Below are 18,611 nucleotides of genomic sequence, written 5' to 3' on the forward strand. Positions count from 1 at the left end.
ATGTTGTGTTTTATCTACAGAAAATAAAAACGAGTTCTTCATTCACTGAACTTCGTTTCTTTTCAGTTTTTTAAGGAGTTGTATAGTTAGTTTTAACATTTCCCCAATTCTTACTATTGTCACTTTTAAATGTCTATAAAATGTCAATTTTTCAGATAGTTAAAAGTAAACAGCAGATAATAAAACTGATTATCTTTTCTTCCACAGCTAGAGTTTTGTGTTTTTTGCGTGTTAAGGTTTACTTCTTTTTTTAAAAGTATCACTATTCAATATGTTAGTGTTTTTTTTTTCTTGCCTCATTAAAATTCACTTATTTAAAGACAACAAACGAGGGTTTTTTTTAAATTAAGATATGAGTTATTTTATTTATTTATTCTTAATTAGCTTGTTTGCTCGAGCACCGCGTCTCTTTTTTTATTGCCTTTAATTAAAGCACGCTAATAAAAACTGATATAAACAGAGCCTTTGTCGCCATCTAGCGGTGAATGAGCAGAATTGCTAGGTCGATCCGGTCTTCGTCAACCAACCAGGAAAGAGGGTTTGCCATGATCTGGACTGAGGCGGATGAGACCAGGAACCATTGTTCTGCTCATAATCCGAGTCCAAGACAAAATTCAGGAGGTTTTTCATGCGTCCAGAAAAACCGCACCTCCTTTTCATGGGTTGTCGATCGCAGATGGTTGACACACTTATCAAAAAATTTGGATTTATTTATAAAGCTATCTCATAAGGCTTGCTCTCTGTGTCTTTCTCTCCTTCCCCGTTCATTTTCTGTAGCAACCACAACCCGAGGGCGAGATCCAGGGCCGTGCATTTTTCCCTTTCGGTCAGCTGCTAAATGGAAATAAAACGCGGAGCGGAAAGTGGAAACAGCCGAGGTGCGTGCATCCTCCTCAAAAATAATCCAAATGTTTACTGTTTTATTATGCTGGATTTTGTGCTGGCGACTACTGGCTACTACGAGATTCACAGGAATAGAGTAAATAACTGCTTTTGTTCTCATCACTGCCATTTATATTATTTATGAATACACAACCCGATCTTTGCTAATAGTGATGGGAGGTGAATGCTGTTTTATTCCCTCCCCTCCTTGGGGCATGCATCTGTTTGGCTGAATATTTGTGTGCCATATTCTTCCCTTCCATGCCGATCACAGCATTATTCAGTGTTTTTTTTTTTTTTTTCCCTCCCATATTTGTGCCAAAAGCCCAACAGCTCTATGAAGCCATCAGTACAACAATCGGAGGAGTTTGTGCTGGATGCTGTCATATCATTATTTTACGCAGTAATTCTCCACTGTGAGTTCACTTATGCGTGCTGTGCTCCTAGATGGATCATTTCAGGCTTCCGGAGGAGGTTGTAGACTCAGGATGCAACCATGAGTGGATGCATCTTGCTAGCATCCATAGCTCTTGAATATTTTCTCCTCTTTTTTATTTTTTTAAATCTTTTTTCATGTTACAGTCACAAATTTCAGTGTGTTTTTATTGGGTTTTCGTGCATGATTGTGAAGCGAAGGCGAATTGACTAATACTTTTCAAATTTCCACTGTTAAAATGCTTAAATGCATGATGTGCATTTGCATTCAGACTCCACTGGGTCATTACTTTGGAGAAACCATCTTCCATTGCCACCACGGCTGCAAGTCTTTTCAGGCTCTTCCTGCTGGCTTTGCACTTAAAAACGTCCAATTCTTCTGTGGCTGGAATGACTTAAGCTCAGTCTCACTGGACGCAGAGTTTCCATGATAAGCTTTCTCCAAGTCTCATCCAGGACTCTCAATTGGATTTATATTTGGACTTTGACTGGGCCATACTAACACATGAGTATGCTTTTTTCTAAACCTTTGTTTAGGGTCGTTGTCCTGCTGGTAGCTGAACTTCTGCCCTTTTTGCAAGCGTTTTGCAAGCTTTCCGTACCAGTTGCGTTTAGGTCTAACGTGCTATTAATTCCAGGATTATTCTGTGTAATCATCTCGCCCAGTCTGGCATGCAACCTTGTCTCTGCTGAAAACAGCTTCCCCCACAGAATGACGCTGCCACCACCACGCTTCACTTTTGGTGTCGTTTGCTAACGTTGACACTTTAGATGCTTACTAAGCAAACACCTGACACTAATGACATTGTGCCAAAATGCTAAAGATCACAGAGTGATGGAGACACATATGAGAATGTTGTCATTTTAATATTTGACACACAGCTGGTTGAACTAGATTTTGCTTAGGTGTGCCCGTGTAAATATATGTCGCAATTTCCGGATTTTCAATTACGTAAACTGTTAAAACTGATGTGGTATCTCAATCTTACAAAGGTTTGTGGTTGTAACATGTCAAAATGTGGAAAAGTTCAAGGTGTAGGAATACTCACTGCAAATCCACTACTAGCATTACAGTGTGTTGTTGGATGTATTTATTTATTTTCAGAATTAAAACAAGTGGTTTTCAGTGACACATCTTAACATATTTTGAGCCAGTTGCCTCAAACATTATGATTATTTTCCTTTAAATTAAAATATATACCGGCTGATAATATTTCTTTAATTGCAAAGATCACATATTCAATTCATTTTTATTTCCATCAGGTGCGTTTCTAAATAATTTTCTGAGCTCTGAGGTATTTTACACAACTTCTTTAAATATTCTGAGGTGTATTTGTTGACGTCGTCGTGTTTTGTCTCCAGGTAATGATCTCCCTGTCCGTTATCTGCGGCTCCTGGCCCCACCCTTGCAGCTCCTGTCGGCTGCAGTGTGGCAAGTCGTGCAACGGGGACTCGTGGACCACTATGGGATGCTAGAGGAGTTTGTTACCATGGTGACGGAGCTGGTCCCAGAGCTGATGAGCTATAGTCAGAGGGCTCAGCTCATCCTGGGCCTTAGGGCCAGGGTCAGTAGAGGGTTTTTTCTTTTTCTTTCTTTTTTCTTGATTAATGATGCATAATAAATACTGCACTCATGTTGCTGATGCTGTTTTTAAATAAAGCATAAAATCAGCATCAACTTGGTTCTTCAAACTGTATTTGTTTAGTTAATTTGAACCACCTGTACATCCGCACTTATATTCTCTGTAGTAACCTTTTACGAACGGTAAAATGACCTACCTTGTGCAACTAGTTGGTCCTGGAGCTCTGTCGAGGAGATCACCCAGTGGACATGCAGACCATTCAGCCACATCTGGACAGGATAAAAGCTCCGGTCAGCACAGCCAAGGATCACCATGTGAGCAATCCAGGACTCCCAGTTAGCTGAGTCACATCTGCAGTTTTCAACTTATCTGTTTGTTGTTGTTTTTTTCCCTTTTTCCAGGTAACCATAAACCAGGTGGAGGAGTCTGAGGTGAACTTTGTTGAGCTGGTGCACTCATTACTTGAAGATCCATCTGAGAGGAAATATTTTTTCCAAGTAAGACCTCTCACTTATGTCAACATCTGTGGATGACATGTTTCAGTTTGTGTTTGCTTTAAATGAATGCTATGGATATTAGTACTTTTAAGTTGCAATAAATTTAAAAAAAAAGTATAATATGGTTATTATATAGCACTTGACTCACCTTTGTTTTTACTTTTGTTACGACTTGTTAGGGCTTTCTGCAGGTTAATATGCTGCTTCTGCATGTTAAGGAAGCGACTGTAATATTCTGCTAGCACGTTGCCTAAATCGGTCGTAGCTTTTTAATTTCTTTTCTAAAGTTGCGTCTGGCTCTTCACATGCTTTCTGCAGTCTGCTGAAGTTCAATAGTTTAGCAAACTGAATGCGTGTTTTGGTTCTGTTTCGATACGGATGGCTCGTTAGGGCTGCCAAATTTCAGGAAATGTTTACAGCTTGAAACTTTCTTTGGGAACGAACAGGAATTTAAGGTGATGAATTTAGTCCACAACATGAAAATGATCCGTCTTCATCGGACCTCCGGCAGCTAAAACCCACAGTTGAACAATTTACAATAATTTGTCTTCGACGTGTTTTTAGATTAGACTTAGATATTTAATACTTAAATGGGAGGCAGCTGTATTTGTCCATCTCGTGGCTCCACCAATCACAGAAAGGCCAACTGCATACTCAAATTTACATACTTAAAAAAATAAAAAGCATCTTATCACAGCAGTCGTAGCACAGATTCACGTAGCACGCTGCTGACTGCAGGCAGTATCGAGTACATGCTCCTTATGCGCGGTCTGCATTCCTCCATCTCACGCACCGATGATTTATAGAGCGCTGGACTGTTAAGGCCACATTTTGGAGCCCAGAGCGTAACACTACTGAAGCCACACAGTTCTATCCCCAGAACACCAAAAGCTAAGAGTTGACGACCACTTTGGGTTGTAATTATTGCCACAGTTGACTTGTAAATATTCTTATTCTTTATATTTATTTAGAAAAAGGCCCATGCATAAAAACAGCATACATGGAATGATGCAAAACAAAATGTCTGACGGCTTTTCTTCCTGATTTTTCACTGGTGATTAAGCATCGTATTCACATGGGAAGCAAAGGTCAAATCCTCCATCGGTGCTCTATTCTGCACGTCTTGTTAACTTGCCTAAAACCACTGATTGCAATGTTTATTCTTGTTAAACTAAAAATGATTTAGAAGATTCAGAGAATCTCCTTCTTAAACCGATTTATATCTTTGATGTTTGGATTTAATTTGCAGCCTGCTTCGCACTGGTTGGAGCTAAATAAAAAAAAAAATACAGATATTGCAATGGTGTTAGCTGTTTCTCCCAAGTGAATCCTCCTGTTGACTTGACGCTCGTTTCTGTTGCAGGAAATCTTCCCGGTGTATTTCGGCCCAAAGTATGACGCTGCCCTCGAGATGCTGGTGTGGGAGTTCATATCAAGACTGGATGAGCTAATGCCTATTCCAGACTTCAACCAGGTGCTTTGTTACTTCATCTGGAGCACAGAAGACATTATTAACCACTTATATTAAACAAAGCTGCAGCGTGTTGCATTTGACTCCAGTATATTGATGGTCCAAAGCCAAATGTGACACATTTTTGTCTCCTTTAATCCAAACTGTGTGATGTATCCTGAGCACTGAGGGCTCAGGTGTGATGAAAGGAGGAGGATGGTTAACTGGGAGCAGATCGGCCTCACTGTCCCAGTAGACTCTTCCTCATAATCCTTCTTTTTGTAGCAGAGAGTCTCTGGAGAAAAGCACAATCACAAACCCTGTTAGTTATCTCAGCATAGGAAATCACCGCGTTAAATAGGCAACACTGATTACACCTATCTTTTAAATTTAGGCTGTTTAAGTGTAATTGGATGATTTTAAATGCAATTTTAATTTTCAGCCAATGCAGTGCATCTAAATCAGACTAAGACAACACCACAACATTAACAATAAAATAAAACCCACCAGATTGTAGAAGATTTTGCAGATTGTAAAGAAACAGATGCTTAGGATGAATCTTCCACAATCCAGAGACATTTTCATGGTCATGGACGACCTGGAAGCTGCAAAACAATTGTTTCTTTCGGCTATCAAAAATGAAAACAAAAAAAAAAACAAAACAACAATGTGTAATAAATGCACTAATGTAATCTCTCTTCTCAGTTGGCAGCTTTGCTGACAGACGTCCCTACATTTCTTGAAGACTGTTTACGAACATTTTTCCCACCAGATGACATGAAGGCTTTACTTGATCACCACAAGAACCTCGGCCATTTTGAAGAAAAAGGTGGGACTTTGATTTATCAAAGCGAAACGCTAGATTTCAACCAAACTTTGGTCACTTTTTATTATTATTATTATTATTATTATTATTACTACCCTGCAGATCCAGAACTTTTACCAATGGATGACTGCATCCTCTCCTCCCTCTCGCTGCCTCCTGGAACCAGACCCGTCATTAAAGCCACCTCCGAGTCTCCTGCCCAAGCGAATGACTCGACCCCTCCAGCACATCTTGGAGCCGCGAGCAACACCAGCGGCCACGAGAAGCCGAGCACGAGGGCTTCTGACGCGCTGAGACAGAAGCTGAGGGAGGAGCGGGAGTCCGGCGCTTGGCAGCTGCAGGTCAGGAACATGAACACTTCTCAGGAACGGAAAATGTCGAGCGCGACGCGGCCGTGCAGCGAAACCATTGACCTCACCGTTTCCAACGAGGGGGCGGACTCGGACTCGGAGGCCAGCGAGAGCGCCCACAGCTTGCTGGGCTCTCAGAGCTCGAGAAAGAGGAAGCTGAGCGGAGGCGTGGACGTTCCCAGGAAGCACAACGCCGAGGCTTCGGCCGTCCTGTAAGAGAAAAACAGACGTGCTTAGTTCGTTTCTTAAATAACGCATGAAATGCATGTTTCATGTTTGTAGTTTTTTTTCCCCCCCCCCACTTTTGCAGAAACTCCTCAGTGGATGATGAGAATTCAGGTGAATCTCCCCTGATCTCCATATGGGGAGAATATACAGGTTTGTGCCGTTTGTGTGTGCAGAGTTTCGACTGTTAAATAAACCAGCCACTGAATGGGCTGTGTCTAATTTTAGACTCTCAGGAACGTTCCTTCCCCGTTCTGATGGACTCAAAGGTCCCCTGGTCAGATGAAGAGACGCTCCATCTGCTTGACATCTGGGGGAAGGATTCGGTGCAGCAGGCCTTGAAGGGCTGCTTGAAGAACCGCCACATATTTACTCAAATCGCGCAGAAGATGGCCGAGAGGGGCTACATGAGGACTGTGGAGCAGTGCCAGACGAGGATCAAACGACTGAAGAAATGCTTCCGCCAGAGCCTCAAGTAACGCTCCTCTTTCATTTATGAAGCATTGGAGAAAATGTGAGTGATCTGCATACAGAAAAAAAATCAAAAAACAAAACGCTCGTTCCTTATCTACCATCAGAGGGAACTCGAGGCCGGACCATAAATTTTACTCAAAGCTTGAGCAGATCATCGGCTCGTCGTCCGCCTCGTCTCTCCCCGAGATAACCTACGACGTGGAGGAAGTCGTCGACGACGACGACGACACCCAAGACGGCGAAGAAGACTTGCAGTTTATCGGACACTCCGGCCAGCTGGAAATCGGTACAATGTTGCATTCACGTCATTCGTTTGAATCTCAGTTTATTTAATGAGAAATTTAAAGTGTTAGTCCTTTTCTCCAACCTGCAAACCTGAATATTGCGAAAGAGAAGCAAACCGGTCGTTTTTCACCCAGCTGCTTTTGTCGTGCCAGGAACTCGAAGTGTGCCGTGGACAGACATGGAGACCCTGGCCCTCATCAACATTTGGAGCACCGACAAAATGCAGCAGGACCTGAGGGGGAACCGAACGGGACACCTTTTCTCCATCATATCCAGCAAGATGGCCGCCCTGGGCTTTTCCCGCACGCCGGAGCAGTGCCAGACGAGACTGAAACGGCTCAAATCCAGCTTTAGGCAGTGCTACCAAAACAAGTACGTCCCCTCGCACAGGGAGGGATGAAAGGAGCATGTGTGATGTTCTCTGTGATATTTAAATGTGCCTTTCTTCTGTTGATATTTTCTAGTTTGAAAGGACAGGAACAAGTTCAGTGCAAGTTTTACAATGAGCTGGGAAGGATTTTAGTCAAGGACTTCCAGTCGGTGATGCAGCTGGACGACATGTCGATGAAGGACGACGACGGCGACTTTCCTTCCTTCAGTCACCATAACATCGGTAAAAGGTTTATAATTATCTTTAATAAACAGGCAGAAGTCCGTCTAATTTGGCCTGCCATTTTATCTGTTGATAAACTTGACTAATTTATTGATTAGTAATATAATACTGTAAAGTTTACATTCTTCACCCACTGAATTACTCTATAAATCGAATACCTGCAACCACGGCATTCCCAGCAGAGCTTGTTTTTCTTTTGCCAGGATTTTTCTGGTTTCCTGGAAGTTGCCGGTTGGAACCAGGTTTTACGTCAAATGTTGCTGACAGGATGTGAAATCGTTCTTACACAACAACAACCAATCAAAAGACGTTGAAAATAAATCACCTATGATATTTCAGATCAAAGTCGTGATCCGCATTCCTACCTAAAATCCATAGTTTCCAGAAATTGCAATGTTTATTTTTAAAGTCCTACACCAAACTATTTTTTTTTTGTTTCCTGAATTAGGGTGTTTTCCCCTAGGAAGCAACACTGCAAACGCAAACTTTGCTCAGATTCCCACAAAGTTTTTTCCCAACAGAACCGGCTCTTTGCGCTCCGCTCGGATTATTTTTGGAAATTTTCTGACCGCTCAGCATTTTGATCTGCATGTGGAATTTGCTGGGACTCTCCGCTCCTGGAAGGAATGTCAACAATCCTGAATATTTTCCACTAGTGAACCAGTCTTTCTCCCTGCAGACTCCCAAGTCATTTCTACATGGAAAATTCGAACTGATCGACCCCGACTGAGAGACGCGGCTGCTAGCATAAGTGCTGATAATAATCCCGGGTTAATGTTTGTGTCTCCAGAGTCTGCTGTGGGAGTTCAGGAGGACCGAAAGAAAGTGCCGTGGTCCGACAAAGAGACCATCATCCTCCTGGAGGTTTGGGGTGACCCTCAGGTAGAGAGCCCAGTTTGTTCATGCAAGATCCACATTACTCCCATTAACTGGTCTAAACCCAGTTTTTTATTAACTGAATACGTTGTTTAGCTGCTTCTCAAAGCCACATCTCTAAACTTTACTGTTCAGATGCAGCAGTGCTTGAGGCGGTACCCGCACAACGGACACATCTTTACCGAGGTGTCGGAGAAGCTGAATGCCAACGGTTACTCCCGCACCCCGGAGCAGTGCCACACCAGGATCAAGCGTCTGAAAGCCGCCTACCGCCAGTGTAAAGAAAACATGAGGTGAAAACAACTGAAACGTTGTCGATCGTTGTGATTTTTTTTTTTAAATTTTCAGGTGCTCATAACTTCGTTTCATATCTGCAGCTCATCTGGGACGGACCGAGTCGACTTTAAATTCTACGATCTGCTGGAGCAGATTCTGGACAAGCAGCCGTCGACGTCGTCCGCCATCATAACCGACTCTATTGAAATATCAGAAGACTCCAATGGAGAGTCTGGAACAGAGAGAGGTGGGCGACCTCTTCCCTTTCTGTAGTTTTACGGCACTGGACTTCACGACCTTCATACACTAAGGCTCTAAATTTTCCACGTCATTTGTTTTTTCTTCCCCGTTGCTAAAAAATGGTCAGCAGTCCCAGAATTACTACCAACTCCTATCGTAGTAGGAGCTTCTTAAAATCCTCATAAATATGCAGAAGAATTTGCTAACTTTCACCCAAATGCACCCAAATAAGGAAATTTCCTTCAATTTCTTTTCTAATTTAAAGAGCAAATCTTACTTTGTGAAGGAAGAAGGAAGCCTTGTGGGTTTTGTGGAACAGACAAAAATAACAATCTTTGGTTTGCTGCAGCTTGTTAAGACTTTCAACTCTTTAATAGATCACCCCCAATATATTACAAACTAAATACAAAGTCTGATGGCACATCGTTGCGTAATTTAATATTGAAGTTATCTTCAATATTCATCTGATTCCTTTCAGAGGTTGGAGGCCTTTGTTTGAACTCAGTTTTTCTTTATTTTCCAGGGTTTGATTTTAGTTTTTTTTTTTTTTTTGCAAACTGAAAACTAATTAAAATGAAAAAAAAAAAGAATCAATAATCACTTCAGGTTAAATCACTAAACATCCACATAACAATTCATATAACGATTCAATAAAATTACGTACTTTTTCTTGTGTTCACCTCTTATATGACTGTAGACTCAGGTGACTTTTCTTAGGTTTTACTTGCATGGAGTCAACAAGTCACACAGTGTTACAACCAGTGCTGCCTGTTCTGCACCAGATGGAGAGAGCCCGGAGCTGTCGGCAGAAAAACCAGCAACCAACACCTGGTCGGACGAGGAAACCCTGGCTCTTATCGAGATCTGGGGCGACGTGGACATCCAGCGGGCCCTGAGGGGCTTCATCCACAACGGGCACGTTTACGCCGAGATCTCGGAGCGGCTGCACGACCTCGGCTTCTCCAAAACCCCGGAGCAGTGCCGCTCCAAAGTCAAGTCGCTGAGGATCAACTTCCGGCAGTGCTATGACAGGAAGAAGTGAGATCTTCCTCTCTGTTCGCCTGTTCTCCTCAGTCCTTTAAAAACCTTAAACATAATCTTTTACTGTAGATATATGACAGATATTTCTGCGTTTTGATGCATCTATATTCAGGTTTTCTATATGTAGGCTAGAAAAAAAACGTACACGGGAAGGAATGACAAAAAAAGAAGAAACTACGCATTTAATCGTACTTCCTGATTTATTGATGTTTTTTAAAGCTCTCATTGAACAAACAGTGGAAAAAATTGCCCAACAATACTGACATTTTGGGGAGGAATTTAAACATCATTAATTGAAATTTCTTGTGAAAGAAAAAAATAAAACTTCAGATCATAATAACAAATTTAGCATAACAAATGATGCATTAAATGCTGATTCCTATGAGGAAGGAGAGTAGATATTTTCTTTCTCCGAATTCTTCGCGACTTGGAAAAATACGGTGCTATTTTTTTTTCCAGATTCTATGTCAACCCTTTTTTGAGACAATTGACAAAAATAAAAAAAAAAATCAATTTGCTCTTTCTAGGAGTGGGAGAAAAATGGATTACAAGTTCTACCACCAGCTGGAGCAGATCCTGGGCCAGGAGGCCATGAGCATCGACGAGTTTGACGAGCGGGACGATCAAGTCGCCGTGGATCCAGGTACCGCCTCTAAACGTACGTGCGTTCCCGTCGCTTTGGAACAAGCGGCAACGTCCCACGGATCTCCGGATGTCTCGTCCGCCTGCAGGCTCTTCAGATGAACAGACGAACGCGCCGTGGTCGGAGGAGGAGACGGTGGCCCTCGTCGAGGTGTGGGCCGCCGACGACGTGCAGCACAGCCTGAAGAACTCCATGCGCAACGGCCACGTGTACGAGGACATATCCGAGAAGCTGGCCTCCTACGGCTACCTGAGGACGGCGGAGCAGTGCCAGCTGAGGATCAAGCGGCTGAAGAAGACGTACAGGCGCTACTGCAACAGCCGCAGGTACAGGAAGCAGATCATTTTTTTATTTTTTTTATTTTTTATTGTTTTCATTTTCCTGCGTATTTAAAAGAAATCCAATGATTTCCAGAAACGGAGGGCGGCCGGCGGTGTTTCGATACTTCGACCTCCTTGCCCCGGTGCTCGGCAACGAACTGGCGTTCGCAGACGTAGACGGTGCGACCACTGATGCCGCCGTAGAGCCTCTTATGGACCGCGATCCTGTGATGTGTACGTATCAATGCGATGAAGCCTTCTCGTTTCGACAAAGAAATCTTTCAAAATTCAGGGTTTTTCCTTGTTTTAGACGAGCAGCCCTCGACCAGCCACATCCTGACGGACATGAGCAGAAAGACGCCCTGGTCCGACCTTGAGACTCGCACCCTCCTGGAGATCTGGGGTGAGGACAGCGTCCAGCTCACCCTGAGGGGCTGCCTGAAGAACCGACACGTGTTTGAGTACATCTCAGAGAAGCTGAGCAACCACGGCTTCATCAGGACCACCGAGCAGTGCTACACCCGCATGAAGCGCCTTAAATACAGCTTTGTCCACGAAAAGTGAGTCAAACTGTAACACTGTGTTTGTCGTTTGGTTGTTTGCTGATGATTTTGTGTTTTATTTCCCTTTAAACCCAGGGAAGAATTCAAATTCTTCAATGAAATGGACAAAATCTTTAGGAAGGACCTGAACATGGACGACTCTGCTGTCAACCCGTTCACCGTGGACGAAGCGGATGAGTTTGCTTCTGAAGCGCACCAAGCGAAAGGTAAAATGGAGACATTTTTCTGACTAAGTACCTTAAGAGATGGCACTGGCAGTGAATATTTGTGAGGACGTTTTTCTTTTTAGCACGTTTTGCAAAGCAAAAATCTGAAAAGTGGGGAATGAATTTGTATTCTACCCTCTTTATAAATAAGATCCACTCCACTCTATTGACAGGGCAACTTCAGGGTCATTCTGGAAAAGAAAGGGGAAAGAAATTGTATGGAGAATGTTAGCATCTTCAGAGTTTATTCCTTATTCCATAGTCTAAAAGTTCCTATTTTCCTTCCTTGATCTGTGTCCAATACCACTTTTTTTCTGGTCTTTGCATTTTAAATTGTCATTGCGCTCCTTTGTGTTTTTTATAAGGGAGGAAGAAATTTCTTCCTTCCTTTCTTATGCAATTTCTTCCTCCTGCTTCCTTACCTTGTGTCTTTCCTTCTGTTACTTTTTGCCCTGTTCCACTTCCTTTCTTCCCTCCAGACTCTGTTTTCTCAGTATTCTAAACAGAAGTCTGGGTAGATAAGTATGGATTTTTAAGATGTGAAATTTCTCTGAACCCTCAACCGCAGAGTGCAGCTAAGAAAAAGCCCCATCGTTCATTCTTAAAGTTTAGATTTAGCAAAGAACGAGTAAATATTTCTGTCTAAAGACATGCAAGGATTTTAAAGACATGACACCACAAGACTGTAACTGCAGCGAAACGTGGTTCTGAATACAAATGCGTGACAGAGTTTTCCATCTTTTAATGTGTATAACAAAAATTTTAAATGCATCATTTTATTCCACTTCATAATCTCGCACTGTGTTTTGTCTATACTGTAAAATCCCACAATGTGGAAAGTAATTAAATCACCTTATCTGTCATTTAATTGCTTTTTTCCTCCCCCAAGTAAAGTTTTGCATATTTCATGCCATATGGACGTTGTTCCTCAGAGAAACATTGCTGTCTCTGTGTGCTTCCTCGATAGCTTCAGGTAACCACTGGCTGGCCGACAGCTCCAAGATGGCCTGGGGGGACGGAGAGACTGAGGCCCTGCTGGACATCTGGGGCAGCGCTGAGATCCAGGAGAATCTGAAGGGTGGCAACAAGAACAAAAGCATCTACAAGCAGATATCTCAGGTCATGGCCAGCCAGGGCTACCTCCGCTCCCCTGAACAGTGTCAGTCCAGGGTGAAGAGGCTGAGGGCCAACTTCAGACAGTTCCTGGAGGGACGACAGTAAGCGCATAATCTACTGTACGACTCTTATCCGCCGAGCTTTTTGTACTACTTACAATTATTCCTTTCTGTTCCTGTACTTCAGAGGGGATAAACAAGAGTGCAAATATTTTGAGCAGTTGGTGCAGATCTTTGGCACCAAGTATGTGATGAACTCTGATTCGCTGACTGACGATGCGCCTGAAGTCATAGGTACAGCTAATCCACGTGGCTTTTTGTAATCATTTTCCAGCTTGTTTTTGACATTTACTTTATATTTCTGCTTGTTGCAGAGTCGTGAAATCCTTCCTCTTCACGGCGATGATGAAACAGCTGCAGATGACCGTGCGTCGTCCAGACGAACTGAGACGTTAGTGCTGAAATATTTACAGAAAATCTGTCTGTACACACTTTAAATACTTTGACATTCTTTAGAAATACAGACCTAGATCAGACTGAAGTTGTGTGAGTGAGTGAGTGAGTGAGTGAGTGTGTGTGCGCGCGTGTGTGTGTGTGTGAGTGTGTGTTCCTCCTCTTGAGTGTCTTGTGATAAACTAAAACCAGAGCCATGACACGAGGCGCTCAGGACTCGAGGGAAGCCGAACGCAGCGCTCCTCAGCGAGAACACGTTTTTGTAGTGATTCATTTTTACTTGAACCTAAAGAGACTGAATCGAAGCACACGCGAGTTAAACCCCCCACCCCCACAAATTTCCAAAATCAGCTGTCGCCACAAACGTTTCATCGCAACTCCTGCCCCGCTCTGTCACGTCGACTGCACATGTTTATACCGTTTGAAATCCACGTGCATTAGATGGAAAAACATTCGAGTCTCTTTGTTCTGTACTCAGTGTGAGTTAACGTTGTCCAGAATTTTATTTATTTAATTTATATATGTATTTTATAGGTTTAATTGTGTCGCCAAACCTTATTGCAGTACATTTGTGCCACAAAATGTGTCAAAGTTTTTCATATTCATTAAAAACAAACATGAATTGCCTGATTGTGGTTTACTGTTTTTTGCGAGTTGTTCCCACAGAGATGAATCGTTTATTCGGGGTTCCTGTGCATTAAGAAAAGAGCATTTAAACACACACCAAATCTGCATAAGTGAGGAAAAAAATGTTTTTTTAATACATTTACCTGCCTGATAACTTATCTTATCTATATACATTAAGTACAGTACCGTGTAAAAGTGTTCAGAAATTCACAGAGCACGAAGGCAAGACATTTTAACACTGTAAAAAGATGTTTCACTAATTTGGTTGCTTTTCTGTTTTGTCATTCCTGGGCCATCAGCAGTTTCCAGCAGGAAGCAGCTGGCTGTAGCATCTGCTGTGTGTTAAAAGACAGACATTTAAACAAAACTACTGAAGTCAGAATAACTTCTTCACTTGCATTTAATCTCTTTGTTTTTGCTAAAGCTCCAGGCAGCAGCAGAAAGAAATAAGGGGCTGTCGAAAGTAATGACTTCATGTCACTTCCACGGGTCTTCTCCCTATTTGTCTCCAGTTTTAGACACATTTTGGCAGGAAACCGGCCTATAGGGACAATAGCTGGGCACTTTTTTAAACCTTTTCATCTACAATATGGGTCAAAAGTAACCCCATACAGTCTTTATGTTATGTGTTATAAATGAATTTAGTTAGTTTTTCATTTTTGGTCATCATTTTTCGTTAAGTTTATTTTATTATCGTTATATATTTATTTATAAGCAAATTAGTACAAAATGAATAAGGGTTATATGATGAAATTCATAATGTTATGAGTTGTCAGTTTATAATCGTTGTACTTCAGTACAGCTTAATCGCTGCTATGTCATGTTATGTGACGAAATGTTTGACTATCTTCCCACTTACTTCTAAAGTAGCTATTTGAAACAAAGTGTATTATTAAGTAGCTTAATTTTAAATCACAGTTGGATTAATCGGTAACCTGGTGCATGTTGAACTAGAGAAAATTGAGTTACAGTTTAGTTTAGAAAGCGTAACTGAGCGGCTTCCATTGCCTTTATGAGCTGAAGTTGGCATACGACTTGTAGCTTCTGAAGGCTCTGTTTTCGCTCATTTAACATCGGATTTTGAATCGGATGCTAACTTCGATGTCCTTTTCTCCCTTTCATTGCTTGCTTTTCTTTTTTTTTTCTTTTCCGAGCCCGTCTAATGATAGCAGATAGCCTATCTCTTCATTTGGATTTCAGATGGATAAACATTTTGATGTTTAAAAGGTAGCTTTTTGTTTATAGTTTTATCTTTCACACGAGAAGAGGATTTCAGAATTTGGATCCCAGGAGCTGAAAAGTAAACAAATCTCACATTGGCCACTAAGTGGTGCAAATGGACAATAAAAAAAAATACAATAAAAAAACTGGAGTTCACAGTCACGTGGTCTTGAAGCATTTTTGGCGTTTTAATTGATTAGTAAAAGTCAAGAGGCTGTTAGGACCATAACAGTAAACCTGCTACATGCTGGCATTTAAAAGTATATTTAGATTGGCGACTTCACACAGACACATACTCACAAATATATAGTCCCCAGAAGTTAAAGCAGTAATTACAGGTCTAAATCTGACAGAGCATCTAACCACCGCCGCCTGGCTGCAGCCAAGAGTGTGTGAGTGCGCGCTGTTGCTGTACGGACACAAACACACCATGGAGACATGACTCTGTTTTAGGGTAATGTACTCGTCTTCATAAACAAGTAACTCACTGTTTGTGTGACTGCGTGCCATGAGGTAATGACTACAATGGTAGCTGTTGTGGTTTTGTCAATGTGTTGCCCTGTGAAGTAATGGAGATTTTACAGCCTGAGAGTTTTTTTTTTTTTTTTTTTTTGCATAACTGTAATTTGTTGAGGAGGAAAACCACTCCGAAGGCGATAATGTTCTCAAAGAGACATCTGATGGGATTTTTAAGTTTTGCTTGTCGAGAGCTGTGGAGAAGTGATGACCAATCAGTGTCTTGCCTGCTGGAAATGACATTCTAAATATCTTTATATTTTAAAAATAAATAGTTTTAATGTCAAGTCAGTTTTTATACAGAAAAAGCAGTACAAGAGCAACATTTCTGACTTGGCAGTTTCAGTACTGATCTGAATAAATCATATTTTTGATCCATTTAAAGGATTGACACTTTTGTTTCTCTATACTAGGCATTATATTTTATATAAACACCTTTTGCGGATTCTGTCTTTTAGTCGCTGCAGTCGCTCTGTGCTGTAATGAACTTTCTGGATGTAATTAAATTGATGACTGCAGGATGAAAGCACCAGCCACATGGAACCCTGTGCAACATTAAGGAGGTCAAGGAAATAGATGGATGGATAATTAAGTAGACAGGCTTATGCTCCACCATTAATATAAGATTTCATGATGCAGAGTATCTTAAAGTTAAATCTAAGTTTAGACATCCAGAGACGTGTCCTGAGACCTTCCAGGATGAATATTATGAAGAGATGTCTGCAGAACTTTACATATGCACTTTAGCAAATTCCTAAAGAAGCATTATTCTGTATTATTTCAGAGTTTTGGAAAAGTACACAAGCTTACAAAATCTAGCAAGATTGAAGCGCCTTCACCAGAACCATTTTTTGTTCTTCTTCTTTTCAGGTTGAAGGTCTCGACAGATAACATTTCTTTTTAAAAGAGCGACAAAAACCTGCTGGAAATGAATCTGGCTTTCTGCGTTTAAATTGGATTTATAAAGTTTCTTTCTTTCTTAAGTATTTCTATTGGATGAGATGGCGTTTGGTTTATGGCTGCAGCAAATACAAATCCTGGTCTGGATGTAATGTGCTCAAAGGAATCTTTAACTTTAAAACTACTTGAAGCACAAATATATGAAAAAGCAGGTTTTTCTGCCTTTTTTCTCATATAAGTGCTTTGAAAAAAATATATATTAATACCTGTAAACCTTCTTTACATTCCAGCCGTAAAATTCAGTGCACTTTATGTGACCAATGCTTGTTTGCCAAGAGAAAATAAGATGATGCAGGGTTTTCACATGGATCTACAAAATGCTGCATGTCTCTGTGCGCTGATTCCTTTGCTCCCTAATTAAAATAAAAAGCATCTGATTACCTTGAGACACTAACTAATTGGTAAACAGACTCTAAGTGTGTATAATTATCATTTTTGGAGGCAGCAGAAGCAGAATAGAGATCAGACACCCAGCAGGCAGGTCAGAGAGACGGATGTACGGAAATTCAAAGAAGTCTGGATTAATAACATCCCAAGCTTTTGAACGTCTCACAGAGCAATCTTCGACTGGAAATGATCATCCTTTAAAGACGCTCTGACCAAATCTGAACTATCTGATCTACAGGTAAAACATGACAAATGGTAAAAAAACAAAAAAAAAAAACACATTAAAATAATTTTTAAGCAAGCATAATAAAAATACTTTTAAGCCCACATTTCTGTGCTAAAAATGATTCTTATTGGTATGTGTCAATATTCTAATCTAATTGTTCAGTTGTTGTAATTCCTGAAATAAATTTTAATTATATATCATGATAATTATGATGTATTTATACTTCATAATTAACAGAAAACATTGATCCCCATCTGTGTGCAGTTAATCTACAGGGTGGGCCATAAGTTTCCATACAGAGAAAAAAAAAAAAAACATTTCATATTGGACAACCGTTTTTATTTTTGTGGGACTCTGTGTCATCACTGCACGTCTTGGACCACTTCGTGGTTGATCTGCAACATTTCCAGTTTTCTGAAACTTGCAAATAAGTTTTGCCACAGTGTCGTGTGTGTGTGATGCTCGTTCCATGTTTTCTGTTAAAGTTTCGTGCAACCATGCGACCGCTTCCCGATTCAGCCATAAGTACAATTTCAATTCTTAGCTCTTTTGTCAAACGCATCTTCTTGGGCATCTGAAATATAAAAGAAATATACATTTTACATTCTCCTATGTATGGAAACTTATGGCCCACCCTGTATTTGTGTTTCACTTAGTGAATTGAGTTACTGAAATAAATGAACTTTTCAATAATATTCTAAGTTATTGATCATAGTAAATAAAATAAAAAAACGCCTTTAAGCACAGTGTTGCAGAAACAGATGAGATTAAAGGAAAATGATCAAACTCATTTCCACATAACGAGTTCTGACATTGAAGCTGAGATGCATTTTCTGCCTCTTTATCAATCGTTTTTTATTATTATTCTTACCCAATCTGCTGCTGTAACTCCTATTAGTCACAAAGCATGACAGCGATCATGTCGCCTAGTAATACCGGCCCACACCGTTAATTAATACTGACCGATATCTGAATCAGGCAGGGGCTTGGTGTGGTTGTGTAACCTACCTCTCCTTTAAGGGCCCACAGGGTACATCTTTTTTACACTACTACACGACTGCGTGTGCCAACCGCGCGTTCCCATTTCACCCCGCTTTTCAAACATGCATCTTCATGCTCCTCTCGTCCTCGCGGATGAGCAGAACGTGAGGAAGTGGGAATCTTTGCTAAAGCGGAGGGAGATTTTTTTTATTTGTGTTCTGTGAGTGGGTGCAGGGAGCCTCCCTACCTTCAGGGTTGTGCATGGGCTTGTTACAGCAACATTCCTTTACTCAGCTGCTTCTGAGCAGCACATTCCAGAAAGAGAGAGGGAGGATAGAGG

General features: G+C 41.2%; 1 protein-coding gene across 2 annotated transcripts; it reads left to right on the plus strand.

Annotated features, from left to right (window-relative positions):
* Positions 1–482: 482 nt before the first annotated feature.
* Positions 483–13,980, plus strand: LOC106961683 (uncharacterized). 2 transcript variants are annotated; one of them, XM_015055572.1, is made up of 24 exons: positions 483–878; positions 2,680–2,882; positions 3,110–3,214; positions 3,302–3,397; positions 4,761–4,871; positions 5,553–5,676; positions 5,776–6,235; positions 6,334–6,401; positions 6,477–6,723; positions 6,827–7,008; positions 7,160–7,379; positions 7,472–7,620; positions 8,411–8,502; positions 8,632–8,789; positions 8,874–9,019; positions 9,795–10,050; positions 10,581–10,696; positions 10,785–11,022; positions 11,093–11,250; positions 11,327–11,576; positions 11,655–11,785; positions 12,753–13,002; positions 13,088–13,194; positions 13,275–13,980. In XM_015055572.1, exons 1-24 carry the CDS (start codon positions 839–841, stop codon positions 13,280–13,282), a joined length of 3,915 nt encoding a protein of 1,304 aa, XP_014911058.1. In that variant the 5' UTR covers positions 483–838; the 3' UTR covers positions 13,283–13,980. The 2 variants fall into 2 exon arrangements, with proteins under 2 accessions (XP_014911058.1, XP_014911059.1); XM_015055573.1 differs by having other exon boundaries at positions 485–878; positions 11,111–11,250.
* The last annotated feature ends 4,631 nt before the right edge of the window (positions 13,981–18,611 follow it).

This window comes from Poecilia latipinna, unplaced genomic scaffold, assembly GCF_001443285.1.
Source record: "Poecilia latipinna isolate Pla-1442-1.1 unplaced genomic scaffold, P_latipinna-1.0 Scaffold1322, whole genome shotgun sequence".
Classification (NCBI taxonomy): domain Eukaryota; kingdom Metazoa; phylum Chordata; class Actinopteri; order Cyprinodontiformes; family Poeciliidae; genus Poecilia; species Poecilia latipinna.